General features: G+C 35.2%; 1 protein-coding gene across 29 annotated transcripts in view; it reads left to right on the top strand.

Moving 5' to 3' along the window:
* The window catches only part of PARD3 (par-3 family cell polarity regulator), a 674940-nt gene that overhangs the window by 409106 nt on the left and 239887 nt on the right, over positions 1 to 25947 (top strand). For 21 of the 29 annotated variants that reach the window (XM_045466944.1, XM_045466937.1, XM_045466942.1 and 18 more), the window contains 5 exons: positions 603 to 742; positions 3253 to 3381; positions 5760 to 5798; positions 20645 to 20833; positions 22175 to 22345. In XM_045466944.1, the coding sequence (XP_045322900.1) occupies positions 603 to 742; positions 3253 to 3381; positions 5760 to 5798; positions 20645 to 20833; positions 22175 to 22345 (668 nt within the window). The remainder of the gene's footprint in view (positions 1 to 602; positions 743 to 3252; positions 3382 to 5759; positions 5799 to 20644; positions 20834 to 22174; positions 22346 to 25947) is intronic. The other 8 variants (XM_045466945.1, XM_045466943.1, XM_045466952.1 and 5 more) reach the window with 1 other exon arrangement.

The raw sequence follows: 25947 nt of genomic DNA, 5'->3' as shown, positions 1-25947 counted from the left end.
AAAAAATTTTACTGATTAATTGATCGAGAGTATGTAGGGTGAGATTTAGGTGAACAAATCTAGGTCCTGTCAGTAAATTGTTGTAATTACAGTTTTGGGAGGTTCCGATATCTGTATCTAGTAAAACTTCTCTTTTCCCTATTTCTTTTCCATCTCCTAATCATTTTGTCTTTCCTTGCTTCATCTCCTTCCCTTTAAATCTGGATACCAGTATTGCACAATAATGATTGATTTTGGGGGTACTGTGGATTGTGTCAGAATTTTTTTCCACATGGAGAGTTAAATTTATTTCACACGAAACATTCAGGCCAGTTTAAAACGTTTAGCTGTGGTATTTGTATATTACCTTTCATTTGTCTTGGACTAGATTCACATTTCTTCTTAGATTAAAGAATTTTGAAGTATAAACCATTTAAAGCTTCCATAATTTAGTCTACTTTGAAAAAGCTATTAAAATCTTTATGGTATTAAAAGCAATGTAGGCCCCTGTGAACACTACAAAATGTCAAGTTTAGGTAGAGAATAACAAATCCTTTATGTGCCATACACCTGTGAAATTCAAGGTATCTCATTTACTTCTTTTGTTGTTGTTATATGTTTAGGTACAGAAGGTTTGGGATTCAGCATCACTTCCCGAGATGTAACAATAGGTGGCTCAGCTCCAATTTATGTGAAAAACATCCTCCCCAGGGGGGCCGCCATCCAGGACGGCAGACTCAAGGCAGGAGATAGACTTATAGAGGTGAGTGACTTCTAAACATCAAAAGTGCTGTGAGTGTTAAAAAGTTCCATTTTTAAGGGTCAGTTCATTTGTCACATTTTCATAAATATGAAAATAAATTATATATTTTAACAGAAGTACGCATCATAAAACAGTGAATTTCTGCTTTACTTCTACTTTTTCTATGTTATTTGATGAGAAATATCTTTTCATTGAATTTGCTCATAAATTTTTAGTTACTCAGACATTTGGTTTATGAGATAACATTTGTCATTATGTAAGTACAGTGTCTGTTAGGTTATATTTCTAGATGGCTTTAAATTTATGTCTGGTAATATAGAAATGATATCTAGTTTGTAATCAGAACACAGACAAATGTAATAAATGAAAACAGTGTGTCTTGATGAGAGGAAATTTTGAAATGGCAGCATGGAGAATGAATTGAGACATAAAAATCAAATGTCAGAAAGAAAATAGTTTTTCAGAATTTCCTTTTCTGTACCTCAGGAGTTTCGGTTCATTGGTCTTTGAGACCATCTTAGACATACGTAAACATACATAGAAATTTCTGTGTGTGTGATCATTTGTATATATAGAAATAAAAGGAAGAAAGGTTGAAAAAATCTTACTAGTCATTTTTCTTAGTGTTTTCTTCCGAGAACATAGTCTGTATTCTTAGCAGCATATATTGTGTTTCCTAATTTTAACTAGTATTCAAACACTAATGTTAAGAGGACATTTTTATTGCATTACCTTTTCTTCTTTACTCATAACTTCATATGTAGTTTCGAATTCTGCAGGTTGAGGTTTCTTGAAAAGTAATTGAGCAAAGGATTGCCTTTCAGATTTTTCTATGTCCACATTTTGGGCCTAGATTTCTTAAATCTTACTTCTTTCCTGGTCGTATTGTTCATGTGACACCATTTTTTAAAGGGGCACTGATACAATCTAAATAAAAGGAAAAGTCTGAGTATGAATTATATTTAGAGTGTTGTTTCCAGAAAGGACCACTTGTCCTTGGGGCGTAAACTGAGTAGTATTAGTCCAAATTTGCATTTGTAGCTTTTTTTTAAGTAGTAGGAAGCTCACACAGGACTTGAATCTAGTCATCTTTGCTTCTGAGTGTCAAAAATGTGTGTCCTGCACCAGCCCCACTTCCTTCCTTCCTTCCTTCCTTCCTTCCTTCCTTCCTTCCTTCCTCCCTTCCTTCCTCCCTTCCCTTCCCTTCCCTTCCCTTCCCTTCCTTCCCTTCCTTCCCTTCCTTCCCTTCCTTCCCTTCCTTCCCTTCCTTTGCTTTCCTGCTTGCTTTCTTGCTTGCTTTCTTTCCTCACATAATTGCTTTACTCTCAACACATCACAAAGGCATATTTCTATTTTTGAACATTGGGAAGAACCTCCAACCTGTATTTCTTTAGAGTTAGGTTTTATTTTCTGTAGCTGTCAGCTTTCTTTGAAACTGCATTTTCAAACATTTTAAGCCTAACTTTCCACGATTTGTACTTGTAGCTATACAATATCAACAATCTTTTGAGCAGTTTTTCTGAGCGTCTGGAAATTGGAACGCATATCTTAAAAAAAATAGTATCAAATCAGTAATTTTTTTATTACCTGGAAATTTTTCCTTTCTTTAAACCTATTATTCTTAAATCTTTTACGCATTCACTTACTAGCATACATTGAGTGGTGGTAGATTGTGTTTGGTGGAGAGGGAAAGATTCCAAAACATATTTTAACTACAAGGATATTTTGATATTACAATTTAAATAATATACTTTGTTGCCTTTGACAAAATTTCATTTTTGTCTAAAGTGAATACTGAATAGTTTTTAAAAGAAATTTTCACTTTTATTTCTTTTAAGTGTATACTGCTATCTGATAATGTTATACTTCTTAAAGATCAAAATGATGAGATTCCTCAGGAATTGGCTATTTTAAATCTCTTTGTTTTGGTAGAATTCTCTTAAACCATTGAAAAATATTGAGGTATTGCTACCTCAAACTATTGCTACCCCTTCAAAAATGTTATTATCATTCTGCATTCTTCCTTAATGCTTGCCTTTTAGGGATAAAAAGTTATCTTCATAGTTTTCAGTAAAATTTCATTGAAAGTTATACCAAAAAATTTTAGTGTGGTTTTACTATCCCCTATAACCTTGTTATTTTCTTATAAGAAAATCTATGATATACAAGGCCATCAAGATATCTCAGTTCAAAGCCAGTAAGTTTTGTGTTAACATGATAATTTGGATATAGTGCTTGTTTATTGCTTGTTACTTGTTAGTGCTCTGGTAGCTGTGGCTTTTGGTTTATTAAAGAGCACTAAAAGATTTACTGCTTCCTGGCTCACTTCTAGATACCTAGTCTATATTTCTTTGTTAACCACAACAGCCTGGTGGCTAGCAGATCATGGAAGAATTTACCATGAAATGAATTGTGCTCCATCGTAGACATGATTGGTTCTACGATGTGTGTCTTTTCTTCTGTCTTACGTTTGCATAGGATTGCAGCTGAAAATTTTTTATTTGTTTTAGGTAAATGGAGTCGATTTAGCAGGCAAATCCCAAGAGGAAGTTGTTTCCCTGTTGAGAAGCACCAAGATGGAAGGGACCGTGAGCCTTCTGGTCTTTCGCCAAGAAGATGCCTTCCACCCAAGGGAACTGGTGTGTAAATTTAGAGCAGATGAATGATTTCTGATGAACATGAGCCAGGGATCTGGGCTAGCCACCTGATGGCCCATGTTTACTAAGACATTTTCCAAGTAGTGTATATGTTTTATATATCTTTCAGCCTTAACTGAATATAAGCATTTTTTTCTTATATTCTTTTTAGTTTTGGAAATAGATATTCACAATTTTGAATGTAGGGGTCTTTAAAAATCAAATTACATGGATATTTTCTAGGACAGCACATGTTTATTACTGAACGCTTTCAGATGGACTGATTGAATACAGAGATGTTGATTATTTCATAACTGTCACTTCAAAGGCTGGTGTTGAAAACGTGCCATCTTCTCCACTACATATGACAAATTTTTCATATTTCAGATTTCATAATGCATTTAGCTAAACCAAATAAAGCTTCTTGCTTACTATTGTATGAAAAGAGTACCTTAAAGTATTATTGTTGAAAGTAAGGAGTTCTGAGTGGCACTGAGTCCCATGGCCATCAATTACTAATATAGACCTTATTTGGAATGACACAGAAACAAAAAGGCATTTGTTTGCTATTTATTTCAATTTTTATATGTGTATCAATATGTCTAAATTCAAGAGGTATTTACATAGTATTGGTGTGAATGAAATATGTATACTAAACTGACATAGTTTGAATGTTTTTCTGCAAAAAGTGCCAGGTTTCATTTATTGTGTAAAAACAACATAATTGGAGGAATCACTTTTATCTTTTGATGTGGTAAGAAAATTGTTTTATTTCTGGGACAAGTGGTATTTTAAATATTTCAAAACAGATTTGAGTTGGGCCATATTAGAACATTTGACATCTCTTTCAGTTAGTTCTTAGGCTGTCTGCAACAATTAATCTGTATCTACTGGAGTGTCAAGGTTTAAGGGGGCCCAGTTCCCAAATTTGCCCTGTCTCTTATGGCATAAGAGCCTTAAGTCTCTTATGCTAATATTTCAAGTATGGATGTGTCGTGGTTATTAAAATTTTCTTTTTATCATAAGCCAGATATATTTCAGTGTAGGAATACTACATCCCCAGGTTACCCAAATTTACTGTGATTTCATGGAATTTCAGATTGTGATAGGGCTGAAAACTGAACACTTGTGTTTTAAGTAGATTTTGAAAATTATAAAAATGTCTTTATTTCTATTTTAAAATGTTGAATGCATTATTTCTGAATTTAAATTCAGTTTTCCATTTTCCCCCCACTGTTATCCAATTTTGTGCTTAAAATGCCACCTGATCCTAAATCTGGAGATGTCTCTATTAAATTGTAAATGAGCACGTAAAAAAAAATACTAGGCTTTAGCTGTGATTTGCTGAAGCTTTAATTCTTCCTCGGTACATCTTAGCCTGTGTAATAGTTAGCATCATCAGATTGCCAAAGCTCAAACACCACTCTTCAGCGGGCCCTTCTCAGACTTAGTGCCAACAGGCAGCCAGCTTAAGGTTATTCAGGTTCTTCTTGTCCAATTTTGATCTTCCAGGCTTCTGTTTTCCCCTTCTGCTGCTTATTTTTTTTTTTCTCTTGGTTATTTAATTTATTGCTTGTGAGCTTTTCATTAAGGAGTGAGCCAGTAGGCCGTCAGTCTATTATTCATGTTGCAGCTGCTTTTTAAGATTTCAAAGAATATAATTCTGAAAAACTTAAAGTGGGGGGTTGCATTTAAAATGATCTTTGAATCCAATTAACAAAACTCTTTTCCTCTGTTTGGGGTGTCTGTGTTTAAATTCTGTGTCTAAAACAAAATACTTTTATCAATATGTGCCTTTTTTTTTTTTTAAATAAATCAACCTTTTAAATATCTATCTAATTAAAGCAACTCTATAATATATGAAACACATCACATTTGTAACCGGTGTAGTATTTATCATATAATACTTGTGGTTCAGACTGTTATTATCTGGTCTAGCTATCAAATTAAAATATACCTCATAACTTTGACGTAGTTGGGAAATGCAAAAAACAGAATTAGAAACAGTGCCACGAATAGAGAGACAGTCTGGTGAGATTTGTTTTCTTCCAAATAATAAATTCATGATATAATGTGAGGAGGGAGTCAGAATTTACATCTAGGAAAATGTCTTAACACACACGCACACACACACAAGATAATATAACTGTATCACATGCATACAGACACACACATACACACACACATACATATAAGATAATATAATCACATCAGTGAAAGTTTGGAAGACAGTAATACATCAGCCATAATATAATCACCCGCCTTATATTTTGTGGAATTTAAGAACCAGCAAAATTTCCTGTAGAGTCAAGCTTTGTGTCCCTGTGTGTTGAAGATGGCTTCGGTCAGTCTGTATTTATATTTTTCTTCAATTCTTCTAGAATGCAGAGCCAAGCCAGATGCAGATTCCAAAAGAAACGGTAAGAGCTTTGTCTTTTGCAGGATGCAGAGATGTTGAAGAGATAAATGGAACTAACTTCTGACTAATTAAATATGAAGTTACTTGTCCTCCCTCTTCCTCACTCACAATAGATACTACATAGATTCATTAAATTCCCAACTGGTCTCATCTTAAGGTGACTTATTGTTAATACCCTAGATGGATAATGTTTCATGATTTCCTTTAGGTAAACAGGGTTAGAACAGAGAGAGACATTAGAATAGTTTGCTGTTCACCTTCACAATAAGAGGGACCAAAATTTGGTAAGTGTAGTAGTTTGACATACATATAAAAGTCTTCATGAGTTGTGACATGTTATATTTTCAGTGGCTACAAAGTAAAAACATAAATAAAAAAAGAAGACTTTATTCAGGCACAGAAAAAATAGGGAGGGCTGAAAGCACAATAAAAGTATCATAAACAGAAAAAATAAAGTGATACATCTGTAATTAGGCTAAACATATTAGTTGTCATATTAACTTATAGCCATTACAAGTATTTTACTTATAAGTTAATGTAGCATATTATAACAGGTAATTTCTCTTAATAAAAGTAACCACTCACAGCTTAGATTAAAATGCAAACCTAGTTCTATTCTGTTAAAGAGACAAGTCTTAATACGACCGGGAAATAAAGGAGTAAGTTGAGTTCTAGCAGGCAATGCTAATGTAATGAAAGTAGGGATTGCCATATCAGCCTTTTCAGTCTCTGCAAGTATGGTTTTTAGTGTGGTTGCACGGCATGGGGTAAAAAGATAGGATGTTTTATATTGACACATAACATCCAGTAGAAATTCTAACAGTCATGATGCTTTATACATCAAACAACATGGCATAAAAGCGTATCATTCCCAAATTCTTCTAAGTACAAAGAAAATTTAACAAAACTATATCTCCAGTGGATGATGCTAGTGTGTATTTTTCAAAACTGTCATATTAGGTAGAAAAAAAAAATAAGAGTATGAAGAATTTGAATAACATAGTTAACAGGTTTGGTTTCTCTTTACATACGCATAAACAGATAACTTTGAATCTAATAAACAAAATGTTATTTTAAAATATTCTATAATCACAATAATGGTTAACAAGTCAGACCTCGGAGGAAAATCAGTAAACAACCTTGAAAATATTACACATTCAGAAATATGAGTGATAGAAAATTTATAGTCATAGTTTTTTTATTCATAAAATCAGTTGGTCAGTGATAACTAATCAAAATCACAATGGTATTTGTGTATGAATATGGTGGGAGTAGGTGGAAAGGGTAGGGAAAATTGGACAGATTGATTTTAAAGAATTTCAACTGGGCACAAGTGTGATCTGTACTATTTCATAGGCAATAATGACGGCAAAATGTACTGTAGAGCTAAAATTCTTAAGATAGCATGATATTTGTTACAGGAATAGACAAAGAGAACATTTGAACACATTAGCAAAATAGAAACAGACCTGATGTATATGTTAAAGGTGGTATTTCAAAATAGTGGTAAACTATGGTTTATTTCATGTTTTAAAAAATTGGCTATTCACTTTAAAAAGTTATATTTTTTTTCTCACCATACACCAAAGTAAATTCCAGTTGGTTATGAAATTAAACCTTAAACAATATTAAAAATCATTTAAAAATATGTAAACAAGAATATAAATTAAAAATATGTGAAAAATCTCTGTTAACTTTGGGTACTGAATGTTTGTCCAAGCAGGGCAAAACCAAAATGTCATTAGATAAATAGATTTATCTGTGTGTGTGTGTGTGTGTGTGTGTGTGTGTGCGTGTGTGCAACTTTTGTATAGCAGTAACCATACCATGAAATAGTGAAAAGGTAAATACCAAACAGGGGAAGTATTTTGCAATGTGACCGTCGGTAAATAACCACCCCTTTATTGTTAGAATCTTCTTACAGAGCTTTTAGCAAAACAGAATGATTTCACACATAAAGTTCAGTTAACCCTTGAATGAGGGTTTGAACGGCATGGGTCCATGTATATGTGGATTTTTTTTTTTTTTTTTATAAATATGGTGCAGTACTGTAAACGTATTTTTTCTTCCTTATGATTTATTTAATAGTATTTTCTTTTCGCTAGTTTATTGTGAGAATACGGTGTATAATACATATCACAAAATAGGTGTTAATCGACAGTTTCTGTTATCGGTAAGGCTTCTGGTCATCAGTAAGCTATTGGTGAAGTTTTTGGGGAATCAAAAGTTATATGAGGATTTTCTAGTGTGTTGGGGCAGGGGGGAGTTGGGGGCATTGCCCATAATCACCACCTGTTAAGGTCTAGGACAGTGTGAGACAAAATCTTGCTGTAAGCTGTAAAGATAGACATATTCTCTGAAAACATTTAGGCAGTCCTGGTGGGGAAATTGATGATTAGTCTTGACCTTTTCAATCACTAAAGGGAAGAAGTGACATGGGCTTTCAATGGAGTATTCCACTGAGAATTCCAAGGTCCATTTCATTCCACTTCTCACCCACTAGCCTTGTGTGTTCAGGAGAAAATTTGCCCAGCAAATGACAATCCAATCACTAACAAAAGAAGTTATATGCATATGTATGTGGGTCTGATTTCTGATTACAATGGAAATTTTTTCTAATGAGGGTTTTCTGAACTGAGTCAGAAATCCCAGTTTTTTTTCTAAATATTTTCTTTTCAGTTTCTTGGTGTTTTGTTGTTGTTGTTTATTTGTTTTGTTTTTAATGTGTCCTCTCACATCTGTGCCTTTGTTCCTGCTCTTACTATGTATATAATATAATACCACTTTGGGTTTTTAAAGGCTTCATGTTACATTTATAACTTAAAAAAAATTGACTTCCTGGGCCTCTGCTTCTCTTTGCACCTTTTGAGGGCAAGTCATTAAATTCATTCAAGTCTTGAAATTCTCTGATATTTGTTATTTAAACTTTTATGTAATTGTACGCACCTTGAGAATAGATAGGTCCTAAAACTCAATTCATCGTTTGTTCGTTGATTATTACAATGACCCATAACTGATTTAGTGTGAGAAATTGAAAATATGTCATTAAGGTATGTTGAGTAAGTTCAGTGACTACTAGACCTCTTGAATTGATGCGATATAAGTTTTCTGTACGTCTTCTAAATATCATCTTAATTAATGAGACCAGCAGATTGTAGCCAGGGTGCAATGGAACAAGAACATGTAGCTCTTGGGTCCCAAATACACCAGGTTCAGACGCTTGCTCCTGACAAAATCCAGAGGCAGAGAGACGGCTGGAGGTGAAACAAGAGAGGGATTTATTTCAGTGAGGCCAACACCGGGAAGACAGTAGGCTAATATCTCAAAGACTGTCTCCAAAGTGCTGAATATACTTCTAGGTTTATATAAGGAAAATGTGGAGCAAAGGTCGGTGGGTACAAGTGTTGCTGGGTGAACTGGAGAGACCACAGGCCCTGAGGCCTCAACCCAGCCTGTCCCAAAGATGGCACCAAAGGCTCTTCGTCATGTTACGAGAAAGAATTCCAGGACAGGAACAATAGAGCATACGAGAGACATAAGCAGGAATGTTTATTAAAGTGAGAGTATACTCTGGGGTGCCTGGGTGGCTCAGTCAGTTAAGCATCCAACTCTTGGTTTTGACTCAGGTCATTATCTCCTGGTTTGTGAGTCTGAGCCCTGCATCAGGCTCTGTGGTTACAGTGTGGAGCCTGCTTAGGTTTCTCTGTCTCGCCCTCTCTCTCTGTTCCTCCCCCCACTTGGGCTCTCTTTCTCTCTGTCTCTCAAATAAATTAACTTGAAAAAAAAAATCTAAAAAAAGTGAAAGTATCCTCTCAAGATGTGGGAGTGCCCTGGGGGTTGGGTTTCTATCTTATATTGAAGGTGTGGAATATTCACTACTTGGGGTGGGGATTTCTCAGAAGCAGGTTTTGAGCCTTTTCTTCCTTATTTGGTCAGGGGTTTCTGGCCTATTTTGTCAGCCATCTTGGGCCTATCTGGTTTGATCCAGCTTCTTGTGGTTTTGTTTTGGATTGTTGACAGGCAACTGACTTTCTCAGTAGCTGGCCTTGACTTCCTTTTTCTTGGCCTCCAGGTCTTCTGTTAGAACCTAACTAACTGTCTCTAACACATACAGGTGGGCAGTGAATGTCGAGTTGATCATTGTCTTGGGGTCAGTCACACTTGGGTCTTGCTGTCTCAGGGGAGTCCTTATTGCCTGAGGGGCTAGTTTTGGTTCCCATGAGGACATGATTTGCCCACTGTGTCTTTTGCCTCAGTTAAGAGATAAGCTGAAAACAAGAACTTAATCTATTAGAAAGTACAGATTGAGGTCAAAATCGAAGTAGTTGAAGTCCATTTTTAAGATTAGAAACTTTAGCTTCAAGTTACCCATTCAGGATTGAACAACATGCCAAAATATTTAACAGAGGCTCAGTGTCACTTGCTCTGTGCCCTGAACATACTCCTTTGTCTCTGAGAAGTTTATTTACTTGATAGAAAGCACTCTTATGTGGATGTCCTGGTTGGACAAGACAGTACTTGGGTGTACTAAGTCACGGTGGTTCTCCAGAGAAATGGAACTAATAGGATACGTCTGTGTTTAGGAAGAGATTTTAGCATAACGGATTATCTAGTGTGATTGTCAGGGCCACCAAGTCCAAATCTGCAGTGTTTCAGTCAGCGGATTGCAGACCCTGGAGAGCCACTGGTGTAGATGACTTCTGATGTCAGTCTCCTGGACAATCTTCTCTTGGCTCAGGAAGGCCTGTGAGTTTTGGTTGACCTTTAACTGATTGAATGGGCTCCACCCACATTGTGGAGGCTTGTGTTTTATCTAATTTAAATATGAATCTCATTCAAAAGCACCCTATAAGCTGACATATAAAATTAACATCACAATGAGTTATTGGATTTACCTGCTGGCTAGAAGGCCTTAACTTACCAAAGTGTCAGTTTCTTCATTGGCTTCAAATAGGACTAATGCAAACTTGCTTACTGAGCCCCCAAGAACTCTTGAGTAAGATCCATGTCAAAATATAATTTTTTTAATGTTTATTTTTGAGAGAGAGTGCAAGTGGGGGAGGGGCAGAGACAGAGGGAGACACAGAATCTGAAGCAGGCTCCAGACTCTGAGCTGTCAGCACAGAGCCCAATACAGGGCTCTAACTCATGAACTCTGAGATCATGACCTGAGCCTAAGTCAGACGCTTAACTGACTGAGCCACCCTGGTACCCCCAAAATATAATTTTATGTTAAACAGATTCAAGGCTATTAGATAAGAGTAGGACTTTAGAATAATATGGTTTAGAGATGATACTAGACATTAAAGATAAGATATAGTCCATGCCTAATGTCATGAATTCAAAATGCATTCCAAAAGAGTTAATGGGTTCTCTCTATGGAAACTGCAGGGAAACATTGGGGAGTCTTTGAGAACCTCCCTGAAGATCAGGAGGCATCTTGATAGGCTACCTTCAGAAGATTTAGTCTTGATTTAGAGATTTGATGAGCTAGATAATAAGCATCATCATTAATAGGTTCATTTAATTAATGGTTATAGTAGATCAAGTAAATGCTACCATAATGACCCCACTGTAAAATGAGAAAACCGTAGAAGAAATTAAGAGAACAATCCCATTTGCAATAGCATCAAAAAAATGAAATACTTAGGAATAAATTTAACCAGGGAGGTGAAAAATCCGAACACTGAAAACTGTAAGACATTGGTGAAAGAAGTTGACGGTGACACAAATAAATGGAAATGTCCTCAGTGCTCATGGATTTAAAGGATTAATATTGTGAAAATGTCCATATTGTAGATCACCCAAAGTGATCTACAGATTTAATGCAATCCCTATCAAAATCCCAGTGACCTTTTTTTCTCAGACATGGAAAAACAATACTAAAATTCACATTGAACTATTAAAGACCCCTGGCAGCCAAAGTAATGTTAAGAGAGAACAGCTAAATTAGAGTCATTACACTGCCTCTGAGAAGCTTATTTACTTGATAGTAAGTATCAATAAAGTATTGATCGTAAACTATCAATATAGTTTGAACTGCCTGAGTTCAAACTATATTACAAAGCTACAGTAATCAAAACAGTAAAGTATTGGCATAAAAAGGGATATACAGGCTCAATGGAACAGCATAAAGAGTCCAGAAATAACCCGATCTATATATGGTCAATTTAATTATGATAAGGGACCCAAGAATATATAATAGGGAAATGATAGTTGTGTTGAGAAAACTTAATGCTCACATGCAAAAGAATGAAACTACAGTTGCATTTTACACCATACACAAATTTCAACACAAATGGATTGAAGATTTAAGTGGACTTATGAAACCATGAAACTCCGAGAAGATAGGATGGGTAGCAACTTGAAGTTGGACTTGCTGCTGATTTTTTGGATTTGACACCAAAAGCAAAAATAAACAATAGCAACTATGTCAAATTAAAAAGCTTCTGCACAGCAAAGGAAATCAACAGAATGAAAAGACTACCTATAGAATGGGAGAACATGTTGGCAAATCATCCATCTGATAAGGGGTCAATATCCAAGATACATGAAGAACTCATACAACCCCATAGCAAAAAATCCAAACAGTCTGATTTAAAAATAGGCAGAGGAACTGAATAGAAGTTTTTCCAGAGAAGACATACAAATGACAAGAGATCCATAAAAAAGTACTGTTTCTATTTTGTTTGGCCTTTAACTGAGCATCATTGATCATCAGGGAAATGCAAATCAAAATCACAAGAATAACCTCACAATTGTTAGAGTGACTATCTTCAAAATGACAAGCAAAATGACAAGTGTTGGGAGAACATGGGAAAAGGGAACCCTGTGCACTGTTGATGGGAGATGTAAATTGGTGCAACTACGATGGAAAATAGTATTGAGGTTTCTCATAACATTAAAAATAGAACTGTATGATCTAGCAATCCCACTTTTGAGTATATATGCAAAGAAATTGAAATCAGGATCCCAAAGAGATCCCTGCACTCCCCTATTCGTTGTAACTTTTTTTTTTTACAATAGCCAAGATATGGAAATAACCTAAGTGTTCATCAATAGATTAATAGAAAAAGAAGATGTAATACACACACACACACACACACACACACACACACACACACACACACACTGGAATGTTATTCAGCCACGAGAAAGAAGGACATCCTGCCATTTGCAACAGCACAGATGGACCTTGAGGGCATTATAGTACAAGAAAGAAGTCACAGAAGCAAATATTATATATCATTTATAGGTGGAATCTAAAACAGCCAAACTCATAGAAACAGACTAGAATGATGTTTACCAGAGCCTGGGTGATGGCAGGACCCAGGAGATGTGGTTAAAGAGTGTAAGCTTCCACTTATAAGATGAAGAAGTTCTGGGGATCTAATGTACAGAATAATGATTATAGTAAGTAGTATAATAATTATATACTTGAAAGTTGCAAAGAGAATAGACCGTAACTGTTCTTACCACAAAAAGAATATATAAGTATGTGATGGGTGGAGGTGTTATCTAATGATTTTTCAATATGGTAATCATTTTTCAATGTCAGTATATCAACTCAACCCATCGTACACCATAAACTTCCACAATGTTATATATTAATTATATCTCAAAAAAGCTGGAAAGAAAAAAAAAAAAAAACTTAAGTCAGACAAAACAAAGAGGAAGCATAAGGAGGGAGAGGATTTTGGTTCATTACATCTCCATCAATATTTTTATACAAATTCATTGTGTTAAACTCGTCATCAAGCACTTCTACAGGCCTATAATGTAAATTAATTTTGATACTCTAGAGAACACATAAAAGTATACAAAAACTTTCTTTTCTGAGTTTTTTGATGGAGAATTACACTATCATATACTAATCATATGTTGACCTTAATTGTTTGGTTTTGAGCAGCAAATATTGCTATTGTCACAAAACATTTTATAACATCTTATACTATTAAATGCTCAAACTTATTGTAAACTTATAATTCAAAGGAAAAAGCTTGAATTAAATGGCTCAAACTTTTTTTTTTTAATTTATTTTTTTCTAGTAATCTCTCTATCCAACATGGGGCTTGAACTTAACAACCCTGAGACCAAGAGTCTCGGGCTCTTCCAACTGAGTCAGCCAGGCGCCCTAATTCAAACTTATTTTAAAACTATGTTTCTCCAAAGTTGGGATAGAATAATGTTTTCATGATATTACAAATATCATAATGATTTTGTACAGTCAATCTCTGTGTTAACTTTAAGGAATTCATTTGAAATTGCTTACTATTACTACAGTAAGATAGGGGTTCCTTAGTGTTTGGTGTGCTTTCCCTGAGAAATCTATCTTAGTTATTTTTTTATTATCCTCCTTTGTGGATAGTAATAAAATTAATATTTTTTAAATTATTATATGATTTCTTTGCTGTTGAACTCTTAGGTTATTTTTTTATATTGGTAGAAATATCTATTTTAAAATGAAAAGTGTTATAGGTATAGCAAAACTGTTCTGGATTAGTTATTACATATAATTTTTATTCTGAAATGTTAGACTTTCAAAAATAGTACAGAGACTTCCAGTATACCCTTCACCACATTCCCCAATTGTTATTATTTAACCACATTTGATACATAATTATCTTTCATCCTCCACTCCCCTTCTGTCTACTTTTTTCTCCTTTTCTTCCCACTATATATATATATATATATATATATATTTTTTTTTTTTTTTTTTTTTTTTTTTTTTTCTGAACTGAGAATAAGTTGTAGATGTAATTCCCCTTTATCTGTAAACATTTCACTGTGTCTATCCTAATAACAAGGACATTTTCTTATGTAACCACATTATAGTTACCAAAATCATGAAACTAACACTGATTTGACAGTATTGTAGTACCACTTGCCCCAATTAATGTTCTCTATTGCAAGCAGAGATGAATGAATGAATGAATGAATGAATGAATGAATGAATTCATATGAATCAAATTCTGCTCTGGTTTCCAATTCAGGACCATGTGTGGAATTTAGTTGTCATGTCTCTTTTGTCTTCCTTAATGTGGAACACTTCTTCAGTTTATCTTTTCAGTTTTGAAGAACAAGTTACTTTGAGAATGTGCCTCAATTTGGATTTGTGTGGAATTTTTTAATTTGATAAGGATTTTTATGACTTGACATTATAGATTAATAACTGTAAAAACATTTTGTTATCAGTATTTATATAATCAAGCAAATCAGTTCTTTAGATTTTACTTATTTTATGTCTACCATTTGATTTGGAATAGAGCACAGTAAGGCCAGATGTGACATTTTGACTTTGCTAATAAGAATAATTAACCTTAACATATCAGCACAGATACTGTGTATAAACATTCATCACACATATGGGATAAATTGAAATGTATAACTTAAACTTTGGAGGGCTATTCTTTTGTGCAATAACTAAATGAAACCAAGATAACTTCTCTTTTAAAAAAAAATCCTCCTCTTTATATTAAAAACAAGAACTCGTTCTTCCTATGTGTGGTAACTGCATATTATTTAAGCTCTTTGTATTGAATAAATGTAATCTTTTGTAAGCCTTTTGTTAGCTTGAGAGTATGATGTTCTGCATTACTGCATAATGGTTTGTGAGAGCTACCATAAGATTTCCCCTCTGGGCACCAGCTCCTGCCCAACATGTATAATCATCCTCCTATCCTTTCTTTCCCACACTGGGTTTTTGAAGAGCAAGAGAAATTAAAGAAATGGCACATAGTGGGATTTTTATAGTACAAAAAGTGTATAGTGGATAGTATGAAATTCAGTCAGCGTAGAGGGGAAAAATCACCTGCAATTATGTGACTTCAGTGCCACCATTTTGATGTGTACTTTTTAAAATGATTTTCTTCTTTACTGATGTAGCTAATATATATCATGGCCTTGGCACATATCATGTAGGTAATGAATGTTATGTCCTAAGCAGAAGGACACAGTGATATATTCCTCCTAATGCTTTTACTGAGAAGACAGACATTAAAGAATTTATTAAAATAGGATATCAAGGCTTATACTGGGTGAAGTATTAGAAGTTAAGAAAGCTCACAGGATAAAACCCAATTTCTTAGTCATAAATGTTTTTCTCTTCCCCCAAATGGGACACTTTCTAAAGACACGTTAATAGCTGAATAGTGTTAATCTACTTAATATCATATGTAAAGGTTGTTTTTAATTTTTAGCTGTCCTATTAAAGCAGTGGACATCTGAACAGTTAAATCTTTGTTCCTGACCTCTGGTAGTTTTTTTAGGACATATTACTAAAGTACTATTTCTGGGTTAAAAGATAAACAAAATGTAGAGGCTTTTGATAAACATTGTCAAATTGACTTCTATAAATGTCTGTACCTTTATATATTTCACCAGTAGTGCAAGAAAGTGCCCATTTCACCATACCGTCTGCATTCTTAGATTCATTACTTAAAACAAATTTTTTTCAGCAGTTTGATAAGCTTTGTTGCAAGTAGACGATGATGATGATGGTGATTATTTTGGTCCACTTATCTTTCTTTAATGTATTCCTTGTTCACATCTCTCTTATTTGATGTGGCAGTGTTCATCTTTTTGTTTGTACTTCATCAGTTTTGTGTAATAATGATACTAACTCCATGGAAAAGGGAGTGAGAAGTCAATTAATTATAGTGGAAAAATGAGCAGCAAAACACCTTGCCGTTCTGCTCACACTCAATGTGTGAGTTTTCCACACCATGTACTTCTGATACCCTCTGGAATTAGTGTTAGACCTCACAAGTTAAGGACTCAGCCCACAAGACTGGCTCCCACTCAGAATATTTTAAAGGGCACACATGGAAAGCCAAATGAAGAGATATACAGGGTGAAGTCTGGAAGTCCTCAAGCTCAAGAGCTACTATTCCTTTGGAGTTGGGGTGTGCCCCCGTTCTGGTACATGGATGTGTTTATCACCCTGGAAGCTCTCCAAACCCCATACTTTTGGGATTTTTATGGATGCCTCATCAATTATTAACTCCATTTTCAGCCCCTCTCCCTCTTTGGAGAATGGGCTTGGACTAAAGTTCCAAACCTCTAATCATGGCTTCTGGTGATAAGAGTCCATTCAGGAGCCACCAAGGAACCCACCAAGTGTCACCTCATTAGAAAAGATATCCCTAACATCCAGAAAATCCCATGGGATTTAGGAGTTCTGTGTCAAACACTCTTACCAGGAATTACAAGGGTTTTTGGAGCTCTGTATCAGGAACTGGGGCCAATGACCAATATATTAGCAGGCATTGAAGGCAGATTTTATATATTTATATTTATCTCCTTTTATTTCACAAATGGTAGAATGTTTGTTGAGTCATTTATTTCAGAGCCTGCAATCAGCTATTGGACTCACATCTATAATTTTATGGTCCCATATGACATGCATATATATCCTATTTCTTTTGCCCCTTTTCATAATATTTTGTGCTCTCTTACTAATATCTTAATATACTGAAGCCCAGAGATGACTCTGCTCATGATTATTTTTCAACTACTTAAGATAATCAACTTTTATTTCTTCTCTTATAGATCTACCCATTTTTTCAGATTAACCAGGATCAAAGGGACCTGTGAGCCAGCTGTTTCCACAGCTATTGGGACTATTTTCTGGGGAAGAAGGGAACCTGTCTGGGCCTTGGTGCTGCACACTTGTGGCTATTTTTCTATCTCCCTTCAGATATAAGTATTTCTGCTGTTCTGAGGATAGTGGGAAAGCAAATAGCTTTCATAGTGCCCATCCAGCAGGCTTCTTACTTCTAATATGCTAATCCATAATGCCAGTTTGAGTACTAGGTAAAGGAAAAAATGATAGGTTGCATTAATGCAAAATAACACTCGGGGTGTTCATACGTGTGTACATGAGGGACGTATGAGCTTGAGTGACATGGTCACGTACAAATGGCTTGAGAGGCAAATTAAAGGAAACACATTTATTGTGTTTTGTTGAAAGAATTTGACTCAAGAAACAGTTGAATCCGGATGGAAACAATCAAGGTGATAGAAAATTAGTTTCTCCTTTGTATCAGAATGAAGAGATCTCCATATTAGAAAACTTCGTTAAAAAAAGTTCTCTATAATATAGTGGCATTTAAAATGGTTTTTGAAGAGCAAAATTTTTTTAAAACATTTTGCTGCCAGAAAATTAAGTTCTAAACGCTGGCATTAATTTCAGTCTTATGTCAAGAGCCAAATGGATTAATAATGAAATATCAAAGGAAAGTACAATCTCTCACTTAAATGTTTTAATGATAATAATGACTTAACACTTGATAAGAAAGCTGAAAAAGAATATTATTCCCATCCTGCAGTTTTCATAATAAATGAAACTTTCCCGTGGAGAAAATAGTCTCCTTTAAGACAGGTTCAGAGTAGGGCATGTCAGGAAATGATTCCACCTTGATTAAAATTTTTCTTCATATATTCAGTCAGCTCCTTATCTTGATTTTTCAAGTAGAAAAATAAATGAGAATTTTAAGCCTTAGTAAAACATTATGGAAATGTAAAAATCAGTAAACATTAAAAAGCCAAACTGAAGATCTAAATCAGTAAATGACAATTAAGAACCTTCCAGATTTGAGGCAAACAGATGTACTCAATGATCAGACCTAAATGTGCCCAGCTAAGGACTATCTTTGGTTTTTAGGTCTTTTTAAATGCAACTTTTCCAGGAATATAAATACTGGTTCTGATTCAGAAAGTATGTTTTGCCTTTAAATACTTCTGAATTTGAAGTAATTCTGAAGGAGGCTATGGTGTATTTTGATACTATTTTGTATTTCAGACATCAACATTTATTTATACATTGTTTTTATAACAGATTTTATATTGACATAGCTGTATGAATTCACACAAAGTCATTTCTTAGTACTTTTTAGTTGTTTTGAGCCATCTGAATACAAAGTTTATAAAGCAAAATAGATATATAGTATTAGTATTAGTAAGAATAGTATTAACATGGTAAATATGTGCTATGACATCAATATTTTGATATGAGTATTTGATATATTTTTTCTCCCCAATACATTGGTTTTATTTGATTATTCTCTGGAAATAGTTTAAATATGAACAATTTTATAATGAGCAGGCTTAGGTTTGATTTTGACTTTGACACTGAAATGTATTTTCTTTGTATATAGTAAACATAGCAATGGCCCGTATCTTTTCAAGTTGTTTTTATTTTGCATTTTTTATAGCTTTCCTGTTTTTAACATATTAGTAATTTTATTTTATTTTTTTTGAAACATACCTTGTCCTGGCAGCTATGAGGTTGTCTTTTGCAAAGATGGCACAAAGAATGCCTTACTATAAAATGCTAACACTGGATATTAGTAAGTTAGAAATGTTACTTTACAAATCACATTATTATGGATTTGGAGATTTAAAAAAACATATCATTTGGATTATGCTAATCTAAAAAATAATCCTTTATCGATAAATGCTATACTTACAAAGAGTATTACATCCGGTGGAGATGTTAAATCTCCAAATTAAAAAAAAAAATTATTGTTAATTTTGATTGTTATTAGAAAAATTAAAAAAAATTTGGGGACCCAGAAAAAAAGTTGAAGTCTACCCCCATTGCTCTGCAATAGGTTACTTTCACACGTGTGACTGAGCCATTTTTAAAAGCACACTTTAAAGGATTCATTAGATAGTCTAGCCTAATTACGTACCATTAGATGTTTAACCAGTTTCCAATTATAATTTGATCATTCCAGTTTGAGTGACTAGGTGCATGGTGGAGAAATACTTCAAAATTAGCAAAAGAAGAGCAAGAATGTGTTTTAGGGCTAGCTGAGGCATTTCGTTGTGATTTGAAGGCTCTGTGCCACATAGCTGTTATGTGGTTGGAAATAGTAACTTTGAAAAAGAATTCTGTCCTTACCGCTTTGAAGATGAGCAGTGTAGAGATATAAGAGGTTAAAGTCTTGGTCATGGGTGGGATTACTTGGGAGAAGTCAGAAGACAGACTGCTCTGTCCCTGGTGTGTACAAGTATTTTGATGACTGAACATGCTGTCTGTCTGCGGCTCATCAGGTTATACTCTCAGCTTTCGTTTCTTCTTGCTGCTTTAGGGAAATGGGCAGGAGTCGATGTGTCTTCAATGTGTTGTGTTCTGAAACAGCCTTCTTATTCAGTGATGACTACAGTTATGAAATCAAAGCTTGCATATGCAACTAATTAATTAAGCTGGATTGCTTGGATATTATCCCCCAGCTGTATTATGTATGGTACGGTATTGTGGAAACCTTTTCTCTAATGTTGTTTCTATCTCACGGATATTGAAGGTTAAAGCTCTCTAGTGGCTCTCTGAAAATGAATACCTTTTTCTGCTGACTTTGTACCATCACAACTTATTATTTGCGAATAAAATGATATACCATTAGTGAACATTAAACTGTTAATAACATCAGAAATTCCTGGTGAATAAAAAGACAAATGAGTTGTATTTATTTATTTTGATTCCTGCTGTTAACTGTTTTACTTTTGTGGTTTAGGATATATAAACAGACCAAAAAAAAAAAAAGATCCCATATTCTAGGAGTCTACATGTCTTCAGTCTTCAGCTGTATTTTTCCCTACTTTTCTCAGAATCTGGTTTGAGTTTGTTTCAATATTGAAACAAGTGCCACATGAAAATATTAACAGCTGGTTCTAGGAATCATCTGGAGGGGGTGCAGATGCAGTTATCATGGATCTTGTCACGGAACTTTGGTGGAAATACTGTGTGTGAGGATTACAGACTGCTCATTAGCAGTTTTTAAAAATAGCTATGAGAAAGGAACATCGGAATATAACGTGCTGTGCAATTTTGTTTCCTACTAGAAAGCAGAAGATGAGGATATTGTTCTCACACCTGATGGCACCAGGGAATTTCTGACGTTTGAAGTTCCACTTAATGATTCAGGATCAGCGGGTCTTGGTGTCAGTGTCAAAGGTAACCGGTCCAAAGAGAACCATGCAGATTTGGGAATCTTCGTCAAGTCCATTATTAATGGAGGAGCAGCATCTAAAGTAAGCAAGTGTTAACTTTACCCAGCTTATGCGCATTAACAAAAATATTTAAGTACAACCCTATTCCTATCTTGGAAACATATACACAGTGTGGGGGCGGATTACTTGTTCCTCTACCCTCTTGTGTTCTTTATCTATGGCCTGTGAATTCAACTGGCAAAAGGCAGATGAACAGAACATGTTCACAAATTTTATTGATGTTAATATTTAAAATTTTCCACATACAGGGGTTCTACAGAAAAGAGAAAACCTAAAGAAGTGGTTAGACTCAGAAACTTAGATACCATTTTAGCAAAGGGCAATGAATTGTGGAGCAGTGATTGGACGAGGAAAAGGGGGTTGGGGCTTTGGGGTGGCAAATTGTAGGACGATAAATATATGGCAGAAACTAGTGGAAGATAAGGTTTATTTTGTACGGTCTGTTTTGTAGGCTGACTAATCTCAGTGCTCTCTGTGTCTCTCGTGATGAGGGTCATTTTTTTACTGGTTTGAGAGAGGAAAGGAGACATCTTCCTAAGAGGAACTCTATGCCCTGCACTTAGCCAGAGAAGGGAAGAACAGAGAGCTCCTTCTCCATCTGCCATTTTTCAGTTGCTTCAGCTCAAAATAGTCCTTATGCCAAAATGGTGTTTTGGAGCAGCATATTCAGATACCCTGTAACACTTACCAAGTGTGTTTTGTTTTCTTCATAGTAGCCCATGCATGATCAAACTAATAGAAATCTTGGTGGTCTCTCATTTGGGGATGAAATCATAGCTTCAAGTCCCCACTTTTGGTCTCACAGAATTTACAACCCATAGCCCTTATAGTTGAAAGAAGATAATCTGTGCAAAGACTTAGAGGAGATTCTGGCACAGAGCTGCCCTGCAGTAAAGCTCATCTTCTTCCCTGACTATGGATCACCTAGACTATTCCCCAGTCTGGAGAAAGTTTCCTGGCTATTTGTTAAGGGGGCACTTCTCTGCAATTGTGTAACAGCCTTGAGCTTTTTCTTGTCTTGGGTTGTAAATAACCTCTATGGGTGTCTCTGGAAGCAAGAAAGTAATCACTTTGTGTCCTTTAAATTAGTATGCTATTTTGGTAAACAGATTATGATAATGACTTGGTTTACAAATGTATAAATGATTGAAATAGACACAGGCTGCAGTGGCTGCTTAGACATTATTGTGCTCGTGTTCAATTGGGCATAATCCATTAGGATTAAAGCCTCTTTTTATGCCCCTTGTATTTATTTATTTATTTATTTATTTATTTATTTATTTATTTTTTAACTAAAGAGAAAGCAACTTCTTTTATAACAGTGTATTTAATAGCACTTATTTCTACCTGTTTTCTTCCCAGGATGGAAGGCTTCGGGTGAATGATCAACTGATAGCAGTGAATGGAGAATCCCTGTTGGGCAAGACAAACCAAGATGCCATGGAAACCCTCCGAAGGTCTATGTCCACTGAAGGGAACAAGCGAGGAATGATCCAGCTCATTGTTGCAAGGCGAATAAGCAAGTGCAATGAGGTAAAGTATAAAAAATAAAAAGAAGACTCTAGCATTTGAAATTGTAATAAGACTAAGTTTTTGTCCTAATATTGGACAAAGAATGGCAGGTTCTGGGACTTTGCTTCAAAAGACTATAAATTATCTTTGCTCTCTTTATTGCATTGTCTGTGGACTATGATTTGTTCTCTTAAATATGGGATCAAAATATCCCTAAGTGTGCACTAGTATTTCTGTCTCCAGATCAACAAAAAACACTGGGATCTTAAAAGCACCTTCAGCTGGTTCTCTTTTTGAAAACGGCCATACCTTCCTGTTGGGAGCCAACAGTTTCTCTTCTGTTCAGTAGTGTTGTTCCTAGGAGAGAGAAACAATGAAATAATGGCTTGTTCATTTGATTTATCAAAGTGGGATGCTTCTTTCAAAGCCCCTGAAAGGGGAGAGTCTGTTTCTCTTGTGACCTTGTCAAAAATGTAAGTCTCCCCTCCTATTCTCCTGTGTCTCCTTTCTCCTTTACTAAAGGGTTGAATATTTTCCCCTTGACTGCATGCTTTTTCAGTGATATCTATTGCACAGTGCCATGGCTGGCTCTGAATACATGTAGCAGGTATGTAGTTAGGAACGAGTAGGAAGAATATCCTCTCTTGAAGGTTATGATCATGTTTTCCCAAATTGTAAAAACTTGCTAAGCAGAAACATACTTTCTTGCATAATGGGTCATTTGACAATTTAATAGGAATTATATATTTATGTGATTATATTAAACCTAAAAAAAGTTTATAGTTCTGTTATAATTTATGTGCCATCCATAGGAAATAGGTGGGAGCTGAGAATTTATAGAGCAAAGCTTGTTAAAAAAAAGTAGAGTTTGTTTTTGTTTTTAATCAATGCTCAACTCCCCACATTAAAAAATAATTTTTTTTAATGTCTCTTTATTTTAGAGAGAGAGAGAGACAAGGGGGGGGGGCGGTGGGGGGGAGACACAGAATCTGAAGCAGGCTCCAGGCTCTGAGCTGTCAGCACAGAGCCTGATGAAGGGATTTTCGAACCCACAAATAGTGAGATCATGACCTGAGCTGAAGTCTGATGCTTAACCGACTGAGCCACCCAGGTGCTGTGTCAACTTCCTACATTTTTAAATCAACTAAAAGGAAGTGCCTAGGAAATCATATAAACTGAAAATTATATCTAAATGGTTTAAGTGTTTTTCTTAATTTTAAAATCTATGTTATATGTATAAAGTGGAACTATTCAGATTGCTCGACCACTCATGCCATCCTGTAATATATTCCTATTTTGCAATGAAAGTTGAGTACTCAGTGTTGAGGTGACCAGTTTTGGAAAGGTTATTGACTATTATTTCTTTATTGTTTTTATTTTTCAAATGGAGAATTTGTTAACAATAATGAGTTAATTTCCGTAACAAGGGAACACTGAACCTTAACTTAAAATTCACTTTCATAAGATAAAAATTCACTTTCATAATATAAATATAAATGCTAATCCCTCAGAGTAGCCTACTGGAATGGTTTTCCTGAGATGTAGAGTTTGTATTTGATGCCAAAATTTATTATTTTGTCTCAAAAATTATTAAATGATTTTTTAAATATAAGTCCCATAGGGGCACCTGGGTGGCTCAGCTGGTTAAGTGTTCCACTCTGGATTTCGCTCAGATCATGATAGCATGGTTTGTGGGTTTGAACTCCCTCTCTCTCTGTCCCTCCTCTTCCCTCCCTCACTCTCTCTCTCTCTCTGTCTCAAAATAAATAAATAGACATTAAAAAAATAAAATGCAGATCCTTTGAAGTGCTAAATGAAAAGTCTCCACAGTAAGTTCACAAGTATACTGCTCTTTATTAGGTCTTTTTCTAAACCTGAAGGACTTCACATTCACAGGACAGTATTCTCCGGCAGATGTTTATTGAGCATCTACTAATCTACTATATACAGGAAGTGTGTTAGATCCCTGGCATATGGCAGTGATTAAAAACAGACCATGCTCCTTCTCTCCTAGAACTTAAATTCTGCTGCAGAATATATCATATTCTCAGTCCCTCTTAAAATAAATTAGAATTTGTAACAGCTTCTCAAAGTTTTCCCTGACAGATAAACATTGGATTAGAGTTCTAGGGACACTGAAAACATATGAATATCACTGAAGACCAGCATTCTGAATCTGGACATGCTTTCCCCTGATTCAGATGGTTCCTTGTTGTTCCCCAAGCAGTAGCAGAGCAAACCTGTACCAGCCTGAAAATGTTTTGATAAAAGCACTGATTTTATTCCCTGTTGTCCTGTAAAACACATGAAATTGGAATCCCACTGAAATATTTCTGTGTCTCATTCACTTCTGCATATGAATTTATGTGAATGAAATGATTTAAGTAAGGGAACAGCTGCAATAGATAGTAATAGACTTTAATATTCAATATTCCTTATGGTGTCATTTTCATACATTGCTGGTTATTACTATTTCTTAGGAGAGTATAAGCTTATAAAACAATTATATCAAAAAAAATCTTATCATGAGTGCTGTGCTTTCTTTGTAATACTACCGAGAAGTCTTTTGTACTGACAGGATTTAACTAAAGAATTATATGAAGACAGAAGAGCTCAGTTCAGCTTCCCATAAGGCATAAGACATGATTTTGCTGCTGTTGTACTTATATTATATTATTACCTTTGGAAAAACATCTCTCTGAATTACAAGAGAGTATGTGTAAATTGTGTTACAGTAAATATTGATATAAGCATACGGTATCTTGTCATGAATGAACCCCAAGCCAAAATAATGTGCTTGGAGTTCTGTCCTTCTGGGTCTATTAGTCAGCCACGGAGTCCAGTCTTTGACAACATCACAAAATTATATTTTACTAACTCATCTTTAAATCAAGGGTTTGCATACTTAATTTCAAGCCAGAGAAGATGAGAATTTGCAAAAGACAATTGTACATTGTTACCTCTTTCCTTGCCCTTTTCTTGTATGAAGGAAGTGTCATATATTATCTTAATATTTTTATTCAAAAATTTTTTGTCAACTCTCCACTCTAGGTATCATCTTCGCCTGAATTTCACTGAACAGCACACTTGGAGATGTTCTTGGGAAGAGATTTCTCAGTCTCTTTTGCTCAGCCTTTCAGGAATCTTGGAACACCACCCACCTTGAATCTTTTCTTAACCTGCTCTCCCCATTTTTCTCCTCCTTCCCTCTGGCTCTTCTCTCTCCTTTGAGGTTCATTTATTTCTGCCTGTTCTTTTATTGTTAGTACTTCTCAAAGCTTTCCCTGGGCTGTTTCTTATTCCACACATGCTCCCTGGGACATCTTTAGGTACCAGTGATGCTATTATGGTTCCCATAACCCTGTCCCCAGCTCAGAATTCTGTTCCAGTTCCAGATCCCTCTGTCTAACTGCCCATGGAGATACTTGCTGGTTTGTCGCTCAGGCACCTCATTCACCAGCCCCCAACGCTGCTGGCTTCCTCTATCCTGTCTTGCCTCCCCCCCACCCTATAAACCACACCACTGCTCTTTCAGTTGTAGAAGATGGAGAAGGGGGATCACTCTTCACCTCTCAAATGCCTTTCCTGTCTCTATCGCCTCTGTTTCCAGAACCTCTCTCTCC

This window comes from Leopardus geoffroyi, chromosome B4, assembly GCF_018350155.1.
Source record: "Leopardus geoffroyi isolate Oge1 chromosome B4, O.geoffroyi_Oge1_pat1.0, whole genome shotgun sequence".
In the NCBI taxonomy this organism is placed as follows: Eukaryota; Metazoa; Chordata; class Mammalia; order Carnivora; family Felidae; genus Leopardus; species Leopardus geoffroyi.
Note: the sequence above shows the minus strand (reverse complement) of the source record. Positions and strands in the feature narration are given on the sequence as shown.